This window comes from Pleurodeles waltl, chromosome 2_1 (genome assembly GCF_031143425.1).
Source record: "Pleurodeles waltl isolate 20211129_DDA chromosome 2_1, aPleWal1.hap1.20221129, whole genome shotgun sequence".
Classification (NCBI taxonomy): Eukaryota; Metazoa; Chordata; class Amphibia; order Caudata; family Salamandridae; genus Pleurodeles; species Pleurodeles waltl.
Window position 1 is genome coordinate 824,894,059 of NC_090438.1, and position 27,330 is coordinate 824,921,388.

The following is a 27,330-nucleotide window of genomic DNA, read 5'->3' on the forward strand; positions in this document are numbered from 1 at the left end:
AACATGAATAATTTAATAAGTCTGGATGGGGGGAAGTAGAGGGGAGGAAGATCTTTGATACAAATGTCTTAAGTGAGATATCATAATATACTATGAATACTTCCAGCGTGCAATTAAAGGAGGGAGCTCAGCTGTGAAGAATGATGGTTGGTCAGGATATGCCATGGTAACCTTTAAACTGCGAAAGTCACTTAGCCTCGGGATACTGGAGTGAGGGGAATATTGGAAGCGCCTGAATGATGATGGATGATGCAAATGACTGAACTCTGGTCTTCCATTGAAACTAGGAGAAGCACTACAGAATAATGGAGAGACATGGCTCCTGATAGTAATCACTGGCCCTTGTGTGGGATAGCCACATTCTATATTTACCTTCATGAACACATATGGGCCAAACATTGATGATGGTCGATTTTGCAGTATTTTGTTGGAATTTGTTCCCGAATAATAGATATTAAATTGATCTGGCCTGGGGACTTCAATTATATTAATGATGGGGAATTAGACTTTCATCCACCAAAACAAAACACTAAGCCACATATGACTGCACAGCTACAGAAGGTTATAACAGATATGTCCCTTTGCGATGTGTCGAGGGAAAAACACCCAGGAGATGCTGATATACAAGTCACAATGTAATTCTCTCATACATAGTACGCTTAGACTGGACAGAATATTGATCTCTCATGAACTGGCCCCGAAGATGCTTGTGGCGGAGCCCCTCTATTTGTCAGACAACGTGCCGGTGCTCCTTACGTTCGAATGGGGGGAGGGTGTATGGTCCCTCGGTGCTTGGAAATTCTCAGCTGACATACTGCAGAACACCCACGGTCGGGAAGCTACTTTGTAGAAAACTGGAAGGGAACACGTAACGAGCCACAGAGTGGGAGGCCATGAAGGCCTCCCCCTTTACAAGGGGGAGATGTATAGGACTCACCTGTGAGGTACGTAAGACCTTACAGACAAAACTCTCCCACAAAGAGAAACTACTGGTGACCTTGTAGGGATTGCGGGGAGCGATGGCTTTCTGGCTGAATTCTATCGCACATACTCAGCGGATATGACCCAACACTTGCTAGAGGTTTATCTTGAGGTTTGTCTGAGAGAAGGGTGCATAACTGATCCCAAAAACACCTCAGATCCATCCTCATACAGATGACTTACGATGATAAGTACTGACACTAAGATATTATGTAAGCTGCTGGCGCTGATGGCCGACTTGGTACACATGTATCAGTGCATATTCATACCTGGCAGGAATACAGGGGTGAATTTGCGCCGCCTCATGCATGTGATGCATAAAACAGCAGAATCCCAAGACGATTTAGTGGTGGTGTTTGTAGATCTAGCCAAAGCCTTTGATACAGTAGATTGGGGGTATATACAGGGTGTCTTAGAGGCAATGGGATTAGGATCACATTTTCGAGCCTGGATTTGGCTCCTCTATACTAAGCCAATGATTAAAGTCAAACTTGGCCAACTGTGTTCGACCTGATCCCAGTGGGCAGGGGGACACGGCAGGGTTGTCAGTTGTCCCCCTTCTGAATGAAGGGTTGGGGGGGATTGCAGTTGGTGACACAACCCATCTAGTGCCTCTATATGCAGATGATACTCTTTACTACTTGAGATCGCCTGAGGAGTAGTTGCCCGTGTTGCTTCAATATTTGAATAATTTTGGGGACATAACAGGCCTACAAATTAATCATGCCAAGTCCCTGTTGTTCCCCCCTGGGACAATTCGCGCAGGTGGGCTTCTGCATACTGCTTCAGCTCCCACTACCACTAGGGTGGGAGACACTTAAGTTCAGGTACTTGGGAGTAATTATAGCGTCTACCCCCAAGCAAAGAATGCATTATTATATAGAAAAGGTGTCCAAAGGGCTCTGTGCCTCGGTGCAATTCTGGAACATGCTCCCACTCTCCCTAATTGGGCGAGTGCAGCTGCAAAAATGGTGTCTTCACACTTTACAGCATGCCTTTGATGCACTACCAAGGGCAGTATTTCAACCCTTACATTCATTGCTCACAATCTGGAAAGGGGGCAGATGCATGGTGGCTCGGGAACATTTGCTCTTGATGCCTCTTGAGGGGGGCTGGCGATCCGACAGATAAAATGGTACTGCTTGGTTTCCCAAATACAACATACCACCCATTGGTTAGCAGAGGTATTGAATAGGGAGAAGGCACTCCTGGCGGACAGTGAGAGAATCATGGAGTTGCCCCACCTTTTGCATTCAGGCTCTAAAACAACAGAAAATGTCCTATATCTCATCACACATAAGGTGACATTATGGGAGAGGACTGTTAAAGTGATTCTGTGGAAAGCTCCATTTGCCAGGGAGTTTACATTCTGGGAGTTATCGGTCTTTTGCATTTTGACTTCGACAGTGGACATAACAGGATGGAGGAAGGGACGGTGCAAGACTTTAGGAGACCTTTACCCAGCATACGAGTTTCTATCATTTGAGGCTGCGCAGAGACGTTCACTCTGGGGGAGGGGCAGTTTCTCATATATGCTAGAAAAGCCAATACTGCTAACGAGATAAGGCTGAGTTATCCAAATGCCCCGCCCTCCTCCCTGGTATTTCGGGTGCTATTGGAGCGGGGGGAGGGGGACACTTGATATTGCATTTATACAAAGCTGCCCTAACGGACAGCCCAAAAAGACAATTCCCGGCCAGGGAGGCATGGACCACAGAACTAGGGACCCCCCCTTACAGACAAACAGTGGTCCAGGATGTTCTCTTTGGTGCGCACTGTGTCCTCCAGTGCTAGGTTTAACTCATTTCAACTATCTACAACGAACATAAATTACACTTTTGCTGCTCCATAGGATAGACCACACCAGAACGACAAACTGTCTCCACTGCCAGGCGGATAATGCTACCTTTCTGCACCTCGCTTGGGACATTCTGGGAGGAGGTGTTCCAACATTTGGAGACTGCTTGTGGAATACACTTAGAATTGTGCTTTGTGTGGAGCAGCTGGGGGACGTACATTCATGCAAGGGAAAAAAGATGGAGTATAAATTTACACACCTAACACTACTATTGGCAAAATGTAGTACTGCCATCACCGGGATGGGGGAGCACAACACCTGGGATAGAACACTGGAAAAGAGATGTAAGGGAATGGGCGCTGCCAGAAGAAATTTGTCATTAACGAGTACGAACAGATGAAAAGTTGGAGGATGACCTGCATGACTGGGGAACATTGCTGTCCAGTTTCGAGGGGAGGGATACCCAAAGCCTAGGAGGATCAACAGACGACAAGGGGTCAGCAGTGGTAAAAGGAACAGGCACACACCAATGTACTGGAAAAAGAAAGATCATCTTAGACATGGCATGTGTCTGATAATTGAAAAGCTCGAATAATATGTGCTCATTTTCATGGATAAAATGTGGAAATTCAACAATGTTGTGTAATATGCTTACATGTGACTGCGATCTCCAAAGTTGCAGTGTTGATCTACAGTTGTACACAACACATTATTGTAAGTAAAAAATAAATATGCAATAAAAAGATTCTTTAAATTAAAAGAACAAACAAGTCTGTGCTTTTTTACCACCCTGTGAATATTGTTGCCTCTTGGGTATAGCCCTTACCTGTCAGCCTGATATTTTTATCCATGAGATATTCTACATAGTTAGTACATTAATTTTCCATTGTGTTTCTTTTATTAGCTTTTAGCTCGGTATTTTTATCCATTTGTACTTCTATTTATCATCTTACTGTTGTCTGCCAATATGGATGTTAGCATTCTAAATTAATCAGTGCTTGTCAGGTGTTCCCTCGGCCTGGTTGGGAGATGGGTGTAGAACACACACACCATAGTGGGACATTAGCAGGTAGATCATGGGGTGGATCGATAAGAGGCTTGGTTATAGGCAGACAGCACACCGCCTCAGAAGTGGACAAGTGGTGGTTCTCGGACTTTTCAGTTAGCAAAATCTTTATTCTATTTACAATACTAGGTTACAGGTGTCTTGATATCGCCACACCTCCAGATCATACAAGCCTTGCAACAACATTGTCAAACCCTAATCTTGTTCTTAGGAAGTACATTATTGGTATGCAGTCTGCTCTTTCCCCCTGTACACCTCCATCCTGCAAGTCATGTGATATGCTTTTTTAAACCAGTTGCATCTCAGCGGCATGAATGTCTTAACAAGAATAGTCATACATTCAGCCAGTCGCACTAGCACGATTCTAACCTTACGTGCTTCTTCTTTGCGCAGTGTTCCACCAGGACAGGATGCTGTTAAGGACTCACACTACCTTTGTTCCCTAGGTGTTGTCTGAGTTCTACCTCTATGAAGAGATTTTTACATCCACTGTTTTTACTATGACCATGTTTTTCTTTGGGAAATGAAGTGCTGCAAAATCTCAATGTTTGACTTACCTATTCATTTATCTAGTAACAACCAGACCTCTTTAAAACAACTTTGTACATCATTTGAGGGTCATTGGTGCCAGCTGATTTGCAGCTAAGGCCTCCATTGTCACATGGATTGCATCCTGCATGCCCCTGAGTAATACCCTGCAAACGATAGGCCCTCCGTCAGGAATCCAGTCACACGCCATCCAAACATGGCAACTTTAGTGGCATTCTCCAAGCATGTATCTGCCAGGAAAAATAGGAAGAGCAGCTACATGGGCCTGTCCAGATCCACTCTATAGGCCTTTAAACCCTTGAGGTTTCACCCCAAAATGATGTTGCGTTTGATCGGAAGGTTCCTTTGAATCAATTGACCTTCGGGTAAGCTGTCTAATGCTGCCTTCTCCCCTTCCCTCTGTACTCTCTGATGTGGAATGTCCCCCTAGGTTGATAAGGAGAGAGAGCCAGGGTGTAGAAACGGGATACTTTGGCCTTCATGTTTGCTCAGTAATAATGGTACTTGGCAAAGCAATTGCCTAATTGTGTAAGGACTTGAAATAGCAAGTGATTGCACTTGTGCAGTAGGTATAGGGAATGACTGCATGCTCCTTTAAATAGCCGTTATGCCATTGGCATATATACTTGGCATATACTTACAGACTGATTGATGGAAATACCGACTAGACTAGCACTAATGATGTCACCAGAAGGATAACTTTACCCTTTGCTTCTGGCACCACATTATCACTGAGACCATCTTTGTCATGCTGCTGTTTGGCCTTTCACAAAATATTAACCTAAACAAAAGTGAAGATCAACACAAAAGGAAACGGGTATGGTACAGAGCGTTCCCTCAGCCACAAACCGCGCTCCCACATTAATTGACCGCATCTTTCACCAGAATCTCCTTTGTCTAAGCTGAAGGTATAGCCTCTGGTACGTGTGACGGTATCACATTAGAGACACTGTATCAGCAGATGGGGAGGTTTAAGGAAAGTAGCCGCATCGCGGGGCAATCAGTCATATACCTCTAAACTAGGAGACCGTGAACCAAGAAATACGTTAAATGATAATAAATACTCTATCCACGGGCATAGAGAGAGGTTTTTCCGTTTGGCTGATCTTTTTTCTCTGCGTTTACTCTTTTCTTTGAACTGCCAAAATCTGAACATTTAGTGTGATCAGGCACTTTTTTTTTTTGTCTACCAAGATAAAGTGATATCAGACTAATAAACACGAGGTGAAATAGTCCTCTTCATTCATCTTGGTGTTACAAGAGCAACATTATATAATCATGTATGCATTCGTTGGACGATATAGTACGTATAAACGGAAATGTGCTAAAACATTAAATATACCCACGGTTGCTGATGGAAATGATTGTGAATCAAATGAATTTCCAGCTTGCTTGAAAACCCAGATAATGAAGATCCTTTACTCAGACTACTATTATATTGAGAATGTGTACTCTGGTGGAATCTCACTGACAGCTACTGACGAAAATGCTATTTTTCATTATTATATTTTTTGCACCTGGCTTGTGCATGTACTCTTTTAGAAACAGGCCATTAAGTTTCTGCGGGTTAGTTGTTTCCAGTAATATTAAACCTATCTGAACGGTTCACAGATTTTAAACAATTCGGTGACTGTTTTTAGTGTATGATGACCCCCTATACTTTTCTATTGTTCACAAGGTAGACTGGAGACACACCGTTTCTCCTTTTTACTTTTGATTTAGCCATCATTAACAACACATGCTTAAAATTTCCCCCAATGGTATTGAAAGGGATTTAAATCTGCAACGTATTGACTCAACCTCTCCTAATATTAAAAACACCGCCACAGCAGACAAGTCCTGCATTTAAGTGCAAAAGACCTATTGACTTTGCCAGTGTTAGTGTTGACATACATTATGGCCATATTCATGCCAAGATGGCTGCCGGGTGTGCGCACGTGCGGTACGGTGCGAACAAAGCTGAGAGTTGGGGAGAGGGTGAGGCAGTTCCAACAAGCAAATGGCCAAAAGTGAGCAACGCACTAGAAGTGTTCAGTTGCTGGTCTCACTTAAAAAATAATAATATTAGTATTAAACAACAAGCAGTGACAAAGCTAATTGATCTCGATGTTTGGACGTAATGGCTTTGGCAATGCTGCAAAGCATTGACAAGATGCTGTGCAGCACGGCCAAAAGCGTGTATATATTAAAGAAAAAAAAGCATTGACCAGCTTGACATAGCCATCATTTTGAAAATGTGTGCATCTGTGATGATGTTTGCAGGCATCATTACTCATGCTGCCTACGAAGTGATGCGGATGTAATTTTTTATTTACTTATCCAAAATGGATAGCTAAATAAAAAAAAAGAGTGAGAATTCAATTTTTTATTTTCTTTTTATTGTTAGTGTCCAGATAAAAGCACCCTAAGGGACACGTCCCTTTCAAATTGGGATAACCTTTGTACTCCTCTTAAAAAATAAATAAATAAATAAATTACGCCAAAACAGACGTCGAAAGTTACATCATTTGAAGCACATTTAACTGCTAATTACAAAATATGCATCAGCTATGGTAAAATAAATAAAAGGAGCTGTTTGTTTTCCCAAACTGCAGAGAAAAAAAGAGTAGTCAAGATGCTCTTCCTACGATAAAACAAGCAGAACTTCGTAATTTCAGTATCAATGGCCAATCAATTTTTGGAAAACCTTCAATAAATTCTTTGATTCTGTATCTTCTCCACTTTAACGTTACTTATAATAATGCTGGATGCCAGCTGTTGTCCTAACAAGACATTAGCACACAGGAAAGCACCTAGCCAGGTGCTTCTGGCTACATCTATAAATTGCCACATTTTGCATTGGAACAGAGACTTTGTTATAGTATCTAAACAATCCTCCAAGTCATTGAGATGCTTTCTTCTAGCACTTTGTTCCTCATAAGCTTACATCAGGACCACACATTACTGCCATATAATTTATATTAAATGGCATTAAAGTAGTTGTTGCAGGCATCAAAGAAAATCAGTTGTCTTCCTAGATCTACAGCATTGAATCTTGCAGAACAAAATAGGACAGATGAGCCATTTCCGTGGAGCCGAAAATGTTTTAAACAGGTTAATGGTAAAATAAATTGCACCACTTAGTTATTAGTACATCTCATTAGCGTACCACATTCAAAACAATGCCAAGGTTCTCGGACTTGTGATATTTTGCAAATAGGGTTATCTGTAGTAACACTTGAATTCCACCATCATTGGACATAGCAATTTTATTTGGTGTTACTTGATTGATATTTCAGATGGATGGCCTGGGCTAGCCATGCTCTAAGATGGTTGTGCGTCCTTGAGTGCTGTAACGGCCACCTCCTGCCCACCATTTCTTGCCGTCTTGAGCTGTCGGGAAGCGGAAGAACCTGCTTTCCACACACACTGGACGGCCAAGGGTGTGTTTGGGTGCTCCTAATTGCACTGGCCCACTCCCAACGACTGACAACTGTTGGTACTGTGAGGCAACGGTGTCCAACATGGCATTCGTCATCTGCAAATCCTGAGGGCAGCAACGAAGGGCCCAGTGCTCAACTGTAACTGGACCGCTGGGGGTATCCCCCTTCGTACCCTGCCCAAAACACCAGCAGGAGGGCTTTGTGACCCACAGGACAGCAGAGCATAGAATGATCGTGGGAACCAGCTCACGAGCTGATCGCCCCTTTACTTTATTTTTTTATTTTTATATATATATATATTTTATTGAGTTTGTTGATAACCAAAAGACACTGCCCTCAAGGCCGACAATAAAATTAACAATGACAAAGGAAAATACAAAGAAAATCAAAATTGTCTGCAAACATGATTCCTTAAGCACACCGACACGGCAATTAGTATGTATGTAGTGCATAGTGCTGCATACATTACTTACTGTCCCATATCCTCTTTGGTGACATTCAGCCCGTAAATGCTCTAATTTCAGCATCCATCGGAGAATACACCGGCCTAATATGTTCCAGAACGATACCACGATAATCCACCCACACCTGCCATATCTTGGGGTGTTTCTGAAGGCACCCTCTTGACTTATATATAGCCATCTCCATCCCCATACAATGATCCATACCATTCTTCCACACTGCCAGGGATGGGGGTGGGGGGGGGCTGCAGCCTTCCACTCCTTTGCTATGTCTCGTTTCTCCAAGGTGAGGCCTAGGTATAAGATAGAGATGAGCAATACTCACTACCGTCCAAATCATTGGTGAGATGCAGTAGTGAGTTTTGGATCCTTTGGGATTGACCAGGCGAATACTTGACCCAGCCAAGCTTTCACACAACACCAGTATTGCTGCAGAGCTGGGCATCTCCACACCATGTGTATAAATGTGCCTTTCTTTGTGCCATATCGAAGGCAAGTTGGGGATGCCACCAATCCCATGTGCTAGAGCCTATGCCACGTGAAATAGATTCTGTGAATATATTTAAGTTGAATAAGCCGCAAACGGGCTGCTATTGCAACAACACGTGGCTCCGGCCGGTGCCTCTGTGCAGTCCTGGTTTTTGAGGGTTGCCACATCCTTCTCCCACGTGGTCCAGAGAGCCTGAAACGTTTCAGGTTGTTTGGAATTATGTGTTTGGTATGTTGTGCAACTTTATGGCCTGTCAAGTCCTCCCATCAACAGTTGTCCTTCTAAATTATTACTACTTTTCAGTATGGCCTCCAGGTCCACTATATATGGAGGCAGGGAGTGGCGGAGCTGGAGATATCTGTGAAACTGACTGTGGTGAAGTTGTTGTTCCTTTTGCAAGGACTTTAGGACAGTCCCTTTCATCATATCCCGAAGTGTGGAGGTCTCATCAGAGGAAGCCCTCCAGGGATCTCAGTTGCGAAAGTTGGTTATCCCTCCACAGGGGAGTCTGTTCTGCCGTTCTGTTCCACCACCCCATCTTGCGGAGGGAGTCGCGTCACAAGGCAAAGATGAGTTTTGTTGCAGAGGAAAGATTGCGCTTATCACCCCCTCTATATAAACAAGACAGGATATGTACATTTCCCATGGCCCATTTTTTCCAATGCTTATGGAGGGTCACCTGGAAAGCCATACTGCCAATCACTGAGTATTAAAAGATGTGATGCATGATGGTATGACTGTCGGCTGCCTCTATACCCCCACAGTAGGTAGACTAGAAGCCAGGGTGGACAATGGCGAGGGAGTGTAAACCCCCCTCCCCCCCACCTCACCCCCTGGCTGAACCAGCAGCAGAAAAATAAAATGATAGTTCACTGTTTTATTTTTCTGCTGCTGGCTTAGCCATCAGCATGTGAAGGGAGGGTGGGCTGGGATACGGGAGGGGGGAGAGGAGAGGGGAAGGAGGAGAGAGTGCACCTAAGTGCGCAGGTATGTTTGGCCGGCAATCTCAGGCAAGCCAAACACACATGCATAATTAGATTTCGCTATCCTGGCTGTGTTGAACAGCCGGGCTGGGGGAATTTGCACAGGCCCCAGGGTTGTGTCTGAGCGGCAGTCCAAGCCACTCAGAGCAATCCTGGTGTTGCTTTCAAACGAGCTTTTAGCATGAAAAGCATCCCCTGGATTGCTGGGGAGCCTGTGCTGGTGTCCCAGTTAATGCTGGGACACCATATCGAGGGAAGAGGAGCAACAAGTGAGGTGGCAGGAGACCGCGGCGTCCGTGAAGGTAAGTTGTTTGCGTTGTCCACGTGCCCCCCACCCATCCCCTTGAGATTAGCGGCAGCCGCCACTGCTAGAAGCATTTGTTTAGTGCAATGGGTAGAGCACCGTCATTCCATAAGAATGCTGTAATGATAGCATTCAGGCGATTAAACCATCCTCTTGGGATATCATATGGGAAATTCTGCAGCTGGTACAAAAACCTCCACAGTGACTACATCTTGAAGATGGCGAATCACCCAGTCAGGGACAGAAGCAAGACGGGCCATACTTTGACATCATCCCCTAAGCAAGCCAGTGCTGGTACCAAGTCGTGCCCACGCCATGATCTTATTATGGGATATGAACACTCCAAGATATTTAAAATTGTCCATCGCTACCCGCAGCCCAGAAGCCCAATCCAGAGCCCAGGAACCCCCTACTACTGGGAATGCTGATTATGTAGATAGGTTAATGTACAGACCTGAGGTCTCCCTATAAAGTTCCATAATCTTTAGCACACGAGTACCAGATTCAGCTGGAGAAGAGAGAAAGAAAAGGACGTTGTCTGCATACAGTGCTATCCTATCCAATATTCCCCCCTACCCGTTGGAATCCCTTCACTTGGGCGTCCAATTCTTACCCACACCACCAGAGGCTCCACAGCAGGAGCGAACAGCAAGGGGGACAAAGGACAGCCCTGTTGAGTCCCTCATCTGCACTGGGAACAGGACTGATTAGGCGCCAGCCTCACGGACTGATGCAGTTAAATAAGTGTACAATCGTTTGCGGTAAGAGAAGAAACGAGGGCTAAGTTAAGACTCTGGAGGAGTGTGAATCGGTAGTCCCAGCTAACAGAATCAAAGGCCTCATCTATATCAGCCAAGAGTACCACTGCCGGGGGCCCCCAGCAAGTCAGCCAGCACCAATGAATTTTATAGGCAACGACTATGCCCCTTTACTTCTTGAAGGCCTGATGGCTGCGCAGGCTGGTAGCAGCTGTTTAGAGGCCTAGGAATCCTCCCTGAATAGGCCTAGTGGGGACTCTCCTACATAAGGGCCGGAGGTACTGTGAGTGTGGCCCCTGGACCTCTGTTGACAAGGACCTAGATTGCTGCAGCCATCTTCTTCTTGGTGGTGCTGGAGCACAAAACTGACCAGCTATCCCTCAACCTAGGGATCCTGCGTGACAGCCACTGCAAAATTGTAGACAAAATTAAACGCATTGAGGAGAGCCTTAAGGAGATGGGCTGTTACCGTGTTCTGGGCCCAACTAACTGTGCTCACCAAGGCCATGAGAGCCGTGCAGAGCAGAGGTTGTGGAAGGGTGCAGCTGCTGGCCCAGAATGTCCAAGTGAAAGACATGGTCTCTTAAGGCTGGCTGTCAAAGGGCAGGGACTATCACCTTTCTATGCACTTGAAAGAGCACACAGAGTGCCAATGTTGCCTTCTCTGCCTGAAGCTTAGCAGCACCCGGTGATGGCACGATTATTCTACTGCCACAACAGAGATCACATACTGCAACAAGCCTTCACTGGCAGCAACTTTCAAGTAAGGATTGCCTCGTGGCCATCTTCCCGGGCTGTGGTACTGCAGCAAGAGGCTTCCTATCTGGCCGTCAAGCGGGAACTCTCTGAAGCTGGCCTGAAATACATGCTGCTTTTCCCCACCTGACTGAAGTGTTGTGATTGTTTACACAGGGCTCTGTTCTTCGATAAACTGGCTAATGCCTATGACTGGTTGGGAAAGTACAAGGACAGGACAGAACAGATGCAGGTGCAGGAGATTCCAACCAACCTGGTGAAAAAGAAGCCATAGGTGGGAGAGATGTTGGAATACCCCAACCACTCTCCAAGGCTCAAGTGGAACATGACTTGGCAACAGCGCCAGCCATGGCGAACACATTTGCTGCACTGGTGCTATCTTTCTCCAGTGATCACAAAACGAACACGCTTTCAGAGAGCTAGGATATTGAGGACTTCCCCGACGTAAAGGATATGTCACCACATATAAGGTCGAGGATGGTGGATGATTTGTAAAATGGATCAATGGGGGTGATGGCTGCGGTGGGGAACCTCGCTGGGACTCCTCTGAATATTTTGGGACTTCTGGGTGAAGGCATGCGCTGCACAGAATGGACTCTTCACAGTGAAGTACTTTCACTGTTGGACCCCGGAGCCTGGTCTCTAAACACGTAAATCCTAGGACTGTTACATTAAGGGGCAGGGAATAGAGAGAGACTCAGCTGCCACCCCTAGACCATTCTCTTGATAAGTGTGCTGTCGGAGGTTGGTTTATATTCATGGTTGACTATGGTTTGATTGGATAGACAGCTGTTGCCGCACTGACAGGGGGAGAGGAGTTGGGAAAAATTATTTTTATCTGCACATTGTCTAGTTCTCACACGGCATTGAGTGGCTGCGCTTGAGGATTGCAGACACAACAAGACGGGCACATCATTGGGGTGAGTGTGGTGGGAGCCCCCTGCCAAAAGGAGGATGGAGACCTGTGGGACCTGCAGGCTTCCATGGCAGAACATACACCGATGGTAGCAGGTGAGAGCAGGTACACCTTCCTCACGTGGAATATGCACAGGCTGGGCTCTGCCAGCAAAGGCTACAAAATTCTTGAAGCGTAGGGCCTTCCTGCAAGAGAAACACTTAGTAGAGAGGCAGCTATCCAAACTGAAAAGGAGATGGAGATGGCAGCTGCACGTCACAGACTATTCGTCCTTGGTGAGAGAGGCACTAATATGGGTGTTTCCTGGGACATCTTTTCAGCTTATCATGAGTAAATATCAATAAGGAGGTGAGATATGTATTCATGCAAGTGTGACGTAATGGGGTATGGATAATGTTGGGCAGCATTTACACCCCAAACACAGGGCAGGCCCAGTTCCTAAATTCGCTGCCCCCTTTACTGTCCCTAGATGTGCGGACTCTGACGATCATGGAGTGCATTATAACTGCATGATAGATACGGACCTAGCCGAGTGGGTCTCTGCACTGGTAGGACTCCCCAAGCTTATGCGCTGTCAGAGAGCTTTGTGATTGGTTGCGACATTTTGATCCGGAGATTCAGGAGAGAAGTGTGTACTCCTACTACTACTACTACTACTACTACTACTACTTGGTGGTGTATGACCTACACGTCTGCCTGGGCCGCATAGTGTGCTCCTTGGGAATAGAAAGCCACATCACACACATGGAATACTCGGGCTGCACACTGTCCTACCATAACCCACTACTCCTGCACACCAGCTGGGCAGGGGAGAATGGGGGACAGTGCCCCACATTCTCACCTGGAGACTCTGTGAATCCCTTGTACTGTGCCTGCGTTTTGGGATCCTTTAGAAGGCCTAATAGAGGAATATTTCCTAAATGAATGGCATACAGCTACACACACAAACACAGAGTGGGGCGGCGCCTTTAAGGCAGTACTATGAGCCCACTGCTTCTGACAATCAGTGGGAGGCCGGAAGTCTCTGGCAGTTGGTTAGGGAGCATGCACTTGATCCAGTGGCCCAACCTCGATTATTAGAGAAGAGGAAGATTTATAAAGCCATGCTGGAGAGATTGAGAGAGCTTGATAGGCGGGAATTCTTTGGCAAATCACATCTGGAAGGAGCAAGCACAGGCAGACTGCTCTCCTGGCTGGTTCGACCTGCCGAGAAGAGATGCCCTATCACACGCATTGAGGGACCAGCGGTTGCACTGGTATGTGTCCAGTAGGAGATATACAGAGTGTTGAATCCAACTCTCACGGGAGCTCTACGGTGACCTAGGCCCAAGCCTGTCTGGAATGACTGAGAATTTCTTGGACCAAGCTGCTCTAGTGCACACGTTCGAGAGGCATTAGGGGAACCGATACCAGAACCTGAAATACAAGCAGCATTCCAGAAGCTAGCTATCGGAATGTTGCCGTGGACTGATGACATGCTGGCGGCTTTCTACCAAATGTGTGTCCATCCTGGCCCCTAAACTGGTGGAGCTCTATCCGGAGGCACTGGCGCTGGAAAGAGGCTACACCCACCCCCAGCCAGCACCAGAGAGACCCTCATTGTCCGTGCCTAAGCTGGCAGGTGATGCTCTCGATGTGGCATCCTACAGGCTACTCTCTATGCTGAACATCAATTACAAGGTCGTAAGCAAGGTGGTGGCCCATCTCCTACTTCTCTGCATGCATAAATGTACCCCTTAGTACACATTGATCAACATGGTTTCATCGCCCAGCATAAAACCTCCTATAAAATCAGGATACTGTACTTGGGTCTTGGATGAGAAGTCGGACTCCCAATACCTGGATGTGATTGCGTTATCAGTCGATATACCAAACCTTTTGACACCTTGTGGTAGAGAGATTTGAGGGCCGTCATACATAGGATAAACATGGGCGTGGAATGATTTAAACTGGTCACAATGCTGTATGCAGGAGCGCAGCCAAATGTACGAACGAGTCTGTGCATCTCGGAGTCATTTATGGTCCGAAGGGAGACCAAACAGGGATGCGCCTTTTCTCTGCTGTTGTTCACACTGGTGGTGGAGCCTTTTGCTGCATATTCGAGACTAAGGGCCCAGGCTGGTGTATTCTGCTGATGTGGGGGGCACATAAGGTTACTATATGCAGATGATATACTGCTTTACCCTAGAGAGGCAAACCTGTGGGTGCCATGGAGCATGGGCTGCTTGGAGGGACTGGGGAGAGTCTCTGGCCTGTGCACAAACTGGCTGAAAATCTGTGCCTTCCCAGTGGACTTTGACCGTCGGGCACCCCCAGAAGGCAGTGAGCCTTGTGGGAATCAGGTGTGAGTCGGGCGGTACTTAAATATCTGGAAGTTAAAATCTACTATGCAGACCAAGACATCCTAGAAGGCAACCTGGCAGGGGCCTTGTGGGTGCTGCGCAGAAACATAGAATTCGGGCATACTCTGAAGATGCCCATTATGGCCACAATTGCCCTGACTAAAATTATTGTAAAGAGTTCTCTCTTTCTTTGCAAACCTCTCGATCTGGGTACCACAGAAATGGTTCAGTTTGCTCCATATGGAGTTTGATTGAGGCCGGGATTTGAAACACTTAGGGACCTATACCCTGCGGGCAGCCTCAGAATCCTTGATGATTTAGTGACAGACAGCAGACTGCCATGTGCACAATTTCTGAAATACGGGGCCATGGTGGGGGTACTGCTGGGGCATGATGGGAGAGACATGACCTGCAGCAAAGATGAAAGACCCATTGCAGACACTGCTCACTTTAGGGGTGTATGCAGGTTGTACAATCGATACAACCTCAACATCATCTCCTACGCCGACGACACCCAGCTCATCCTCTCCCTCACCAAGGACCCGCACACCGCCAAGTCCAACCTCCACGAGGGAATGCAGGCCGTTGCCAAATGAATGAGAAACAGCCGCCTGAAACTGAACTCGGACAAGACGGTGGTCCTCATCCTCGGACCCAACCCCTCCGCCTGGGACGACTCCTGGTGGCCAACATCTCTAGGAACCCGACCAACACAGACCGACCACGCACACAATCTGGGCTTCATCCTCGACTCCTCCCTCTTCATGTCAAAACAGGTCAACGCAGTCTCCTCCTCCTGCTACAACACTCTCTGCATGCTCCGCAGGATCTACAAGTGGATCCCAACAGACACAAGAAAAACAGTAACACAGGCCCTCGTCAGCAGCAGGCTAGACTACGGCAACGCACTATACACAGGCATCCCGACAAAACACCTACGGCGCCTCCAACGCATCCGCCCGACTGATCCTCAACGTACCTCACCACAACCACATCACCCCCCACCTGAGAAAACTACACTGGCTCCCCGTTGACAAGAGGATCACATTCAAGCTCCTCACCCACGCACACAAAGCACTCCACAACACCAGACCTGCTTACCTCAACAACAGACTCAACTTCTACACCCCCACCCGACAGCTCCGCTCCGCAGACCTCACACTCGCCACCGTCCCCTGCATCCACCGAAAGACATCCGGAGACAGATCCTTCTCCTACCTAGCCGCCAAAACGTGGAACACTCTCCCAGCCAACCTGCGACTAACCCAGGACCTACTCACCTTCAGAAAACTCCTCATGACCTGGCTCTATGACCAGTAGCTGCGCAAACCCCCCCCTCACCCTCTTCAGTGCCTTGAAACCCTAACGGGTACGTAGTGCGCTTTATAAATATATTGATTGATTGATTGATTACAAGACACTGATAGCTGTGGCCCTGAACAGCCTCTCGGGTATCCGACTCCGATGGGAGGACATCTTGGGTAGGCCTCTTTGGGTCAAGAAGTAGATGTTGGTGAGCACATATATAATGACCAGGAACACACTTCAGATATACATGTTTCAATTACCTCTATGACATACCTCACACCCCATCGGCTGGACCTGATGATGCAAACACAAACAGCTAGCTGCCACAGATGTTCCCTAACTAATACTCACTAAATAAACCTTGTTTGCGCTTCTAATTGTAGGTCACAATTGAGCTCGAGCAGACACTCAATAGGTGTGAAGTACATAGCTGAGATTTGCCTGCTGCCACAACAACATACATTAGACAGATGTGCACGCCACAATGAGTCTATATCGTAGAGCATCCACGGTTAGATGCTCATTATGTGTGTAATGGACTGGATTGCTGAACTGTTGTTTGTACTGTTTTACTACTCAGTGCTCCTCTGTATACCAGTTCGTGAAGGAGGATACGGATTTACAGTCACAGGCACGACTTTGAGAGTTAAGTGAGCTGGGACACTCATTGAGATGGAGCAATGTATGTTTTTTTTTTTTGAGAAAACCCTAATAAAAATATTTAAAGAAAGAGACATTTCAGGTGATTAAGGAAAGATTATATTACAATAATGTCATTCACAGGCTGGCAGATATCTGAATTAGATCTTGCTGGCAAACCCTTTAACAAGGAGAAAGGAAATTATGGGTCTCTGTGCCAAACGTGGTTGCTCATTGGATGAATAGAAACTCTAGAAACCTGTGTTTTACCTCATGGCCACTTAATCGAATCCAGATGTGTCCACACAGCTTTTTATCCGTCCATGGTTGATAAAGTGAGTAGTATTGACTTGGGTAACAGCAAACACCTGTTACTCGGCACCAAGTTGCCCTAAGTAATCAAAGTGTGCTCTACAAGTACCTGTTATGTTATCTATAGAAGAAATCACTAATAAATGTGTTTCTCGGTTGTATATGTCACATGCGTGTTTGCTGCTTATAAATAGTTGGATATTTCGTATTTTTCTGGACACAGAATGCATTTGACCCATCTGAACAGATTGAAAATGTGTCCTTCAAATTCCTCAGTTAAGAATTCCTCTAAATCTACAAAATGGGCAACTCTGAGGGTATTCCAAAACCACTTTTCGGGTCCACCCACACAACTGAAATGCATTTTGTTATGTATGTTTCGTTCTTCTATTATTATAAATATTCTATTTTCTTCAAGGCCTGAAGTTAGTTTAATGCTGATTAATGTAAGTGGAAGGCGAATGTATGATCCTGATAAAGCATTTGGTATGTTTGACGAAACTATGATGAGTTAGACTCAATTGTACTGTATTTTCAACATTAAGCTCCTTTCATTAGTATCTATTTTGTATTTACAAATGTAATTGTTCCTTATCTGTTTTGTCCGAACAATGATTTAATATCAAGCCGTCAGGGAACTAATATGCATGAAATCACCATGCTGAAGACCAGTGGATAAATACATGAGCATCTGTTCACAGTGTATAGATTACAAATACAGAAGGCATTTGTAATACCTCAGCCAGTGAACCTTTGCGGCCAGTCAGACAGGACTACTCTTTGTCTACTAGATGTCTCAGATCAATGTCCGTAGTTGATTGCAAAGGCGGAGACTTTGCAACCTAAAGTTTTGGCTTCAAGTAATAAACTATGGTGCTGCTTCTGCTGTTATGATCAATCCCCGTAGATATTGTTTTATTCTCTTGATGCGTTGCACTGTTTCAATCATGTTCGCTGTTTCTCCATTGCGTCCTTCAGATAAGGTTTGGTATAAAACGGAATCTCATTCAGGTTTGTTTTTGGTGGTTCGTATGTGAAAGTGGATATGAAACATTGTAGAGGTAGAAAGATGAAATCTGCAGCCAGAAAGTCAAAATCTAGTCAAATATGTTTACATTTCTCTGAAAGATGTACAATCTGCTGAAGCAGTGGTGTACAAATCATTAAAACAACTCGTATGGACAGACAAGCTAAGTGAAATATGTAGGCTTTCTGTGCCCCTTACAGGTTTTTTTATGTGGAGCATAGCAGCATGCAAGCGCTGCTTTTCCAACGTGTTGGTATCTATGTGGGCTTTTAACCAAGGTACGCCCATCACTATCACTCGTTCATGGGCTTGCCTTTCAAATCCCCTTTGTTATCATTGGCAAAAGCTTTGTTTGTCCTTCCTTGGGGCCATTTTGTTACCGTCTTGGCCATCGACCCTGTTATATGGATAATTGCACGATTGCCGATATGTTTGCGACTGAACTTCTTTTTCTTTTGGTGTCTCTCCTTCGCACTCATGGCAGCCGTGGGCTTTGAATCGACTTGCTTATGTCAACTGTTTTACTTTTCACTTTCAAATTATGTGGCAAGAAAATTCCAATCAGGAATTTACAACGCTACCAGCTCTAACTCGAGCAAACACGAGACCCATTGCATTGCAAATGCTTGTTTCTTTCAGCTACCAGTGTGAGAGTTCTAATATCAAGGTTTCCCTAAGCATGTTGTACATCTAAAAGTGTACATACGCCTTTTGCCTTCACTGAATGACTTGTGTAGGGCATCCTCTGGGGAGATCTGCAGACATCCATTGCTCTGTCCAGGGTGGAACTCAGTTGAGCTGCTAATAAAATGAATGAATGTCTGAGACAGTGCTTTCTCGTTGCAGGTCTGTGTTAATAGCGGTCTTTGTGGTGCAGCTCAAGTCATTTCTCTTTCCTTTCTAATGTTTCTACACTCGTTTCTACACTCGTTCTCTCTGGCAGGACAAAAACTGCTTAAAATGTGCAGTGTACCATGTATGTGAAAATTAAGAAATCTGTGTTTTCCGCAGAAAAATCCGAAATCACAGATTTACTTTATTTATTTAGGTTTATTTCTTAATCATTGTCTACAGAGGCTCATTATTAGAAATGTCCTATTCCTATGTCGCACATTGTTACTTTACATACACACACTGGTGGAGGAAACGAAGAGATATCCCCTAAGGCAAAGAAACTCTTGATTGGAATGTGTTCTTGGAAGAAAAAACATTTTTAAGCAGAATTGGTTGTAGGCCAGAGGTTATAGTTCAAATAGGTGGTCTAAAAAGATATCTGTTGTCAAGTTAGCTTGAAAGAACACATGCCTCTTGGTTTTCAAAAATACCAATTACCTGGAGTCTGAGCAGTTGCTAATTTTTTGCACATGCAGTAGGCCATGAATAATTTAGCTAATGTTATTAGTTGATCTGCATATTACTGTATTCAGTGCTGGCTATAGTGATATTTCTGTCATGTTCTAGGAGGGAAATACGTCTTCTCCTTGACATTGTTGAACTCCTGACGCATCTTCCCGTACTAGTCATGGTGCTTGCATGCCAGTCTCCTCACCTCCTCATTAAGTGACATTTTGATTAAAAAGTTGTACGTGGAAGAGTTTGCAGAGCATTACAGCAGGACTCTGGACTCCTGCTGCCACCAGAGCGGGAATGTGGAGCATGAGTTACACATCATTCTTCATAGGACTTAATGTCTTATTAAAGTCGTTAGTGCAGAGCGGCCGTGACTGATGGTTGTATTAGTTATCTCTAAACATCCCCGTCAGGATAATGGTTTTCTTGAGCCTCTTTTAATGTTGAATCCATCCAGTGAAGGATCTTAAACATCTTGCAATCAGACAATTCAGTTACTCATCAGTTCCGAAGAGCACGCCTTGCGGAGAACTGCGCATAATTCAAAGATCCTACTATCTTTTCTAAAACATGACCGTAAAAATGTTACGTGTAGAGCGTACTAAGAAACAGGTGCAAATGAAAGAGCGTTGAACAGAATTAACAAGATAAGTGATAGACTGAGTTTGACAAACTATGGGAGAGGAACATTTTGGAGGTAAGCGATTGTGATTTCAGCATCCTTGTACAACGAAGTCCAGGACAGCTTTATCTATTCTAGAGTTTTAGTATTCCTCTTACGATACATTTAAATACATAGGGGGTCATTCCGACCTTGGCGGGTGGCTACCGCCGCCCGCCAGGCGGAAACCGCCATGCGGCCGCCAATGCGGCCGCACTCACGCGGCCCCCATTCCGACATTCCCGCTGGGCCGGCGGGAATGAGGCCGCAACACAGGAGCCGGCTCCTAATGGAGCCGGCGGTGTTGTGGCTGTGCGACGGGTGCAGTTGCACCCATCGCGCTTTTCACTGTCTGCTATGCAATGCTATGCAATGCCAGTGGCATGGGCAGTGCAGGGGCCCCCAGGGGCCCCAGGACATCCCTTACCGCCAGCCTCTTCCTGGCGGTGCAAACCGCTAGAAACAGGCTGGCGGTAAGGGGGTCATAATCCCCAGGGCAGCGCTGCTTGCTGCCCTGCCCTGGCGGATTATCCCTGCCGGGGCATAAACGTCGGGAAACCGCCGGCCCCGGCGGTGCGACCGCGGCGGTACTGCCGCAGTTAGAATATGGAAAAAAGCACCGCCAGCCTGTTGGCGGTGCTTTGGTCCTTTTTCCCCTGGCGGTCTCAGACCGCCAGGGTCAGAATGACCCCCATAATGTTGTGGATTACCACTTAATAAAACTGCATGTGCAAATATGGACCACGCGGTTTTTCAGTAACATTTCCAGCTACTTTTTCCACATAAGAAATGTAAATGCAATGCAGGGCTCCCCAATCCAAGGACCTAATTATGGACAACTGCCTTACCCCTCAACATGGACGTTGGTCTAATAACTACAGATCTCATATTCTACAAAACTGGCATTTCCATTTAGTCTGTAAGCCTCCAACATTTTGTACCACAGGTGTATGTGTGTGTGTGTATGTTTATATATAGATAGAAAGGTTAGTGTTTCCTTAGGAAATTCATTTTATGTGTTGCTAATAACTTCAGCACCGTATGACATATCTTAAAAAAACCTTCCAAAAAAGTGTTCTTTTGCCTAGGCTGTGCATGGAACGTTTCAGGGTGATCTGTCAAGCAGGGGCAGAGGAAAAAAAGGGAGCCCAAAACACACAATCCCCCTGCATTTTAAGACTTATTTAGGCAGGGCTACAGCAAAAACCTTTCATTGAAATTTCATCCCTGAGAGATGGGGTCCTTTGGCCTAATTAGACTCAATGAGGGGGGCCGCATTACTTCTTTCCGACGGATGAGGTCCCGTGGCCTAATAATGCTAGGGGGAGGTGAACCAGGGGCCCTCTACCCCTTTTAATGGTATGTGGCCCCAGTGGAATGGGGCCCCCGGGCCTAATAAGGCTCAGAAGGTGGGCCATGCTGCCCTTCTGCTCTTCTTAAAAAGCACAGCCCAGGGGATAGGGTCCCTGGGGCCAAAAGAGGCCCTGTGAAGGGGAAGAAGTGGCCACCACTTAACAAAAATAAAAAAACGTTGACCCCAGGGAGTGAGGCAATAGAACATGTCAGGAGAGGTGTAATATGTGAGATCATAAGCAATGCATGGCAGGAGCGCAAGTTGTTGCTTCTCTTCCACTTTGTCTACTCTGCTTCTGTTTGCCATCTTTGATCTTGCGTGTACACAGAAGTGTTTTTTGTGGCAGTCAGATTTTTTTTTTCCTCCAAGACTTCAGTAGCTTTGTGATGCATGAGCACCAGTGATTGCACAATGCTGGACCCTTAGCAGGCTTACGAGAGCCACAGTCCATGCCTGGGAGACAAACGAAGAAAGGCTAATCCAGAACCTCGTAGGCTATCCCTTGACACTACTCTGGAATAGGTTTATTCCATTACAAGATGTTTGGAGGAAGGTCCTTTCATATTCAAGGATCTTCCCATCAAATTTCAAATTGGAAAATATCTGCTGGCATCTAGACATCTCATGACTCGGATCTGCTTGTTAAATAGCTAAAACCAGTCACTCTTCAAAGCATACGTTCAGAGTTTACATATGGCTTTTAGTTCTTCATCTCAGAATAAGAACTACACAAATGGCAGTAATCTGCTATTACAACTAATAATCTGAGATGAAGATGTAAAAGCCATACGTAGTCTACTGCCATTTTGGTCTCTATATGCATTTATGTGATCCTAGACCTCTTAGGCTACCCCCATTGACTTGCAGTGCTATAAAAAAATCAAATAAGTAAGGTAAAATGTCACTGCCCGATATCTATATACTTGTTACTGCCACTATCTATTTGAGGAGCTTTTGTAATTCCTCTACATTTTGACACTTAGCACTTGCAGTGCAAGAGCACTTTGTGTTTGCCACATCTATTGCGAACGTCTTATTCCTACACTACTAATTTGTATGGCCTTGAACCACACCACAGTGACATATCTCTCATTCCCTCTTCTTGTCCTGACTGTCTTCGTTGTATCTCTGCGCAGAGTTTATGATGCAGACCTTCACCATCTTGGTGGCTCCTCACGTCATTGACTTTGGTCTGGAGTTGTTGTTTTTCCAGATGATGCGTCCTTCTCTGGGAGCAGTAATCTTTGCGAGGCTGCATCAGTATTGTACAGAGTAGTTATACTATTTTTTCTGCTTATTAAACATCTTCCTATTTTGAAGAAAATATTCGAAGGGACCCTGAAATGACTCAACGAATTCTGACAGTTATGCCAAATGTTGTGAGCAAATGAAAGTGTCGGGGAACTCGATGCATGGTATTCCAAGAAATATGAACAAAAGTGGAAATTGACAGACGCTTTCAACGCAGAACAATCCGTATACGCAGCATAATATCATTTTAACCAGCACAAACATTTCAGTTTTTACTGTATGCACCATCTCTATGAAGCAGCCCAAAATATATGCTCTCTTTTTTTCAAAGAAATTAAAAATGTAAACTTAAAAATAGCAGATGGAAGATCTAGAAGCCACTGAGATAGGGATATATGCACGAGGCAGGGGATCATAGTTCGACTAAAGTTGCATGGATTCGCATATCTGACATTTGAAACACTGTAGTGGTGTTCCCTCTCCCTGTTGGGTGTCACAGGCCTCTCTAAAGTGGCTGAAGAAGCTTCACTCATCCTTCATTTGTCAACTTTGTACCCCACTTTAGCATTTCTTTACACTTGCCCAGGATACCATAGTTTGCAGACTGTCAAGTCTCTAGACACTGCCATGACGCACAGTTTGAAAGGTTTGTTACCATTTGAAAAGATAAGATGCCTTTCTTGTTTCTGGGATTCCATAACCACATTATGCTGCTCTGTTTAGGGTTTCTTCACTTCGTAGCATACTTTTGCCATTAGCTGCACCGAATCTCACTTGCTCGCTTGTTTGACACACTTCATATTATCTTAAATTGCGCACCCCTTCATTCTTCTGAAATCTCCTATTATCCCTTTAAAGTGGAATACAATGAGCCCTCCCCGTGTTCATGCTAGGAGTGTTGAAAACATGAGCACAGGTACTAATAGTTGCAGCTTCCGACTTATCGCCCCTCTCATTTTTAATTTATTGCACTGTTTTTATTTTCTCTCACATATGGTAGTGTGTTGCATAGGAAATGTATTAGTTTCCTACCAGAAGTCCATCACAAGACACGAAGGCTGGCTGATTTAGGCTGTGAACTATTAACTTTTTTTTAAATAATATGTTTTTTCATGATAGCCAAATAGCTTGCTCCCTCTTCTTTACTTCCATATCCTGCTTCCATTAAGCCTACATTTTGACGCCCACATCAGTAGGGTATTTCCTCCGAGCTTGTATCTTCATGAAGTGCTACTAAGAGATACTGGATGAAGGTCTGAGTCAGTGAGGGTGGTACTGCTGTAGTATGAGAACACGCAGCCTTTACTTGACACTGTGTACCATATGCGTGCCGTTCAAAAATCAGGACCCTGTGGGATCTCAAAGTGAGTCTCAAGAGTGGCAATTTATGTCGCTCTGTTTTCTGACGGTTTTTGTACTGTTTTGTGTTTTTTTTTTTTTTTTTTTTTTTGTGTGATACAGAATCTGGAATACTGTGGTTTATAGCTTAAACCAGGGTTTCATATCATATTAGTGCTGCTGGCATTTTCTGCTGTTAATTAGAGGTGGATTTTATAGTCTCTGTTTTATATCTGGCAAAGGGTCATGATGAAGTCTTACCGACCATGAGAACCCCGTAAGATGTAATCTCTTTAAACGATTTATAGAGTGGAGGGAGAGCGCCACAGAACACACTGCCTTCACAAGTAGTGGTAGTACTAAAGAAGGGGTGCTGTGTTTATAACTTACGTTACAAAAAGGTGGTTTAAAGTCCTTTAATCTGGGCCATCGTATGTAGGTGTCTTCCCACGTGCTCAGGTTTGTGCACAGAAGAGTGAAGCGACAGACGTCATGGCCAGCCACCAGCACATCATTTTCTGATGTAATTGGAATACCAGTCACCACCTCTCGACCCAAGGAGGGGTTCCCATCACTTGTAGCGGAGTAGTACTGCTCTGGTGTATTTAAGTTCAGCCAGTCAGATGGTGAGCGCAGACACCGTCCAGCAATGGAAGTCTCCTGAAGTTGAATGACTAGTGATCTGCGTCGGTGGTGGAGGGTTGGTTGTTCAGAATCCTATCGCATTCTGCCCTTCAGCTTGTGGCAAACTAGTGAGACAACTTCGAAACGTGAACAACAAAGCAGGGCTTTAAATAAGGAGACCTGATACTGGCAAAATGAAGTTCTATCCAGCACTCTGTGTTAACGCTACCTGATGCCATTACCTGTCCGACGCTATGCAATTAATGGGAAATCTGGACAGGCTGCAGCCACTAGAAGGAAGAATAAACACGCACGATGCACCGTGACAATGAAAATACTGCTTGTGCCCGTCACGTGGCGAGCTCTCTAAAAGATGCTAAAACATTAACCTCGTTTTCCCTCCAGTGTTGTCCTTCTGCAATGTTTAAAATAGTTAAGTGCCAGCTTTAATATGTTTGACAATAAAAAATGCATCGGAGGCAAGTGCTGTGACTCACGTGTACATGTATTTGTGCGCTTGGTTTGAAGGTCACTCTGTGAGGCTGCTGGGCCAGAAGAAGGATAATGGAAAGCGGCTGGGGGGAGTGCGATTGGATTTGCCAAAGATTAGGAAGAACCCACTGATAGAAATCATTTCCATCAATACGGGGTAAGCTTTTTTCGAATTTGCTCATAAAATATTCAGCGCTGCCTAAGAATTCAATTTCATTTTTTGCAGGAATGGTGTGCGGCTCCTGCCCAGTGAAATTCTAAAGTAAAGGAGGCGATGAAGGGGGGAAAAACCCCTCGGGGAGCCTCAAGAGTGTCCTTTAAGGAAATACAATAATTTCCCTGTTCCCTGATTTCATTGCAGTTCAATTTCTTTTGTTGGTGGGGTGCAGGCAGCAGGATGAATGTGTTTTTTTAATAACACTGTATCCTGTTGACAGTGTTAAAGGTAAACTACTCAAATTTGAATTGCCAAATATTCCCTCGGGTAAAATCCTACAGTCTGCTAGTTATTACGTTGTTTAGTGGGTGTGGGGCTCCTAACATATTTTATCCCAAGCAGACGAGCCGTGTGCAGACGGCGCTGTAATCGCCATCACAGTAATGGTAGTGTGCTGGTTGATTGGTATAAACAGTATAACTTAGAACTTTGTTTGAACCTTTTTTATAAAACATATGGGTCTATGTTCAGTCCTCACTGTTACCTTTTTCTGCTTTATATTTCCAGAAAAGTGATAAAGTGCTTTAATTGGAGATCTTGATGAATAATGCGTACTTGCGTTCCATTACCACGCTTTTAGCCAGGTTGCATAATCTGATTGGAGTCTAGAAAGTATAGATATGTGCATGATGCTGGACACATATTAAAGGCGTCATATAAAGTACTGTGGTTTTTTATACTTTTGTAAGCTACACTATACCTTTGTTTGTTGTAATCACATCGAGTTCCATTTAATGCCGTGATCTGTAAATGTATTTAGTTTATAGTCCTCAGTGGCTCCTGAAGCCTTAAACAGTTTTGGTGGGCTACAGCTTCCCTCCAATCCATTGCATTAATGTTTCAACAGCACTGCAGGATTTAACAAAATTCTATACTACCTCAAAAGTGTGGTCATTTACAGTACTCAATGCTACAGTAAATATTCATGCAACCTTGAGAAAAAAAAACTTTGAACATAATTTTCAATTAGCCACTGCTAATTCCAGTTTTTTTGTTTTTATGGGACTTCCTGCTCGTTACAGACAATGACAAACCATGTACAAATCAGCTTTGGTTATTTTCTAGTAGAAACAGCCCAGTCCCAAAATATGGTGCCTCACAACTGAAATAAGGTGCATGCCACCCCCAAAGATCATAGAGTGCTGGCCCACAAACGGGGGACATGACTCTCCCTAATCGGGTTTATGATTTCTTCCCCACATTACGTTCCTTGCCCTACTCCCGTCCTTAAGCGGAAAGTCTGACTTACTGCCTTAGGCTTCCTGACATAGGTTGACTGATTTTTCTCCTGAGTGCTGTACTCCAACTTCCCTAGGCTTCCTGAATGCCACCTATATGATCCCTGTCTGACTTCTTCCCAGAGTGAGCCTTGCTTCCCCATAGGATGCTTGTCTTCCACAACGCCATAGCTTGCCTGACTCCACTTACGTTCCCCATAGTTCCCTAGGATGGGTATTCTCACTCCCTTCATTCCTCTCCTACCCTCATAGGGTGCCTGGTCTATGCACTCTATATCTCTGCCGTCCCCTAAAATGCGTTCTTCCCTTCCTTGAAATTGCCTTACTGCCTTCTTTTGTTTCTGATATTTCCCCTTAGATTGGCTGATTTGTACCTTAGAGTGCATAACTTAAAATGAACTAGTATAGGGCTGCAGGTTCAATTAGATTTCTGGTCAGACTCTCCAATAGTTACACATTAGAGCAGTGTTTCCCAACCTTTTGACTTCTGTGGACCCCCCACTTTATCATTACTGTAACCCAGGGAACCCCACTGATACATTATTGGAATCCGAGGACCCCCCCACTGGGTCATTTCTGAAAGCTGGAGACCTAATCTGTTAATATTATTTAATTTTCTATGCAGTCACAGACCCCTTGAGGAGGCTTTGTGGATCCCCAGTGGTCCCAGGACCACAGGTTGGGAACCACTGC

General features: G+C 45.0%; 1 protein-coding gene across 1 annotated transcript in view; it reads left to right on the forward strand.

Annotated features, from left to right (window-relative positions):
* Positions 1-27,330, forward strand: part of CDKAL1 (CDK5 regulatory subunit associated protein 1 like 1) — a 1,931,537-nt gene that overhangs the window by 722,842 nt on the left and 1,181,365 nt on the right. Inside the window, exon 7 of the mRNA XM_069218767.1 lies at positions 25,219-25,339. Coding sequence (XP_069074868.1) covers positions 25,219-25,339 — 121 coding nt within the window. The remainder of the gene's footprint in view (positions 1-25,218; positions 25,340-27,330) is intronic.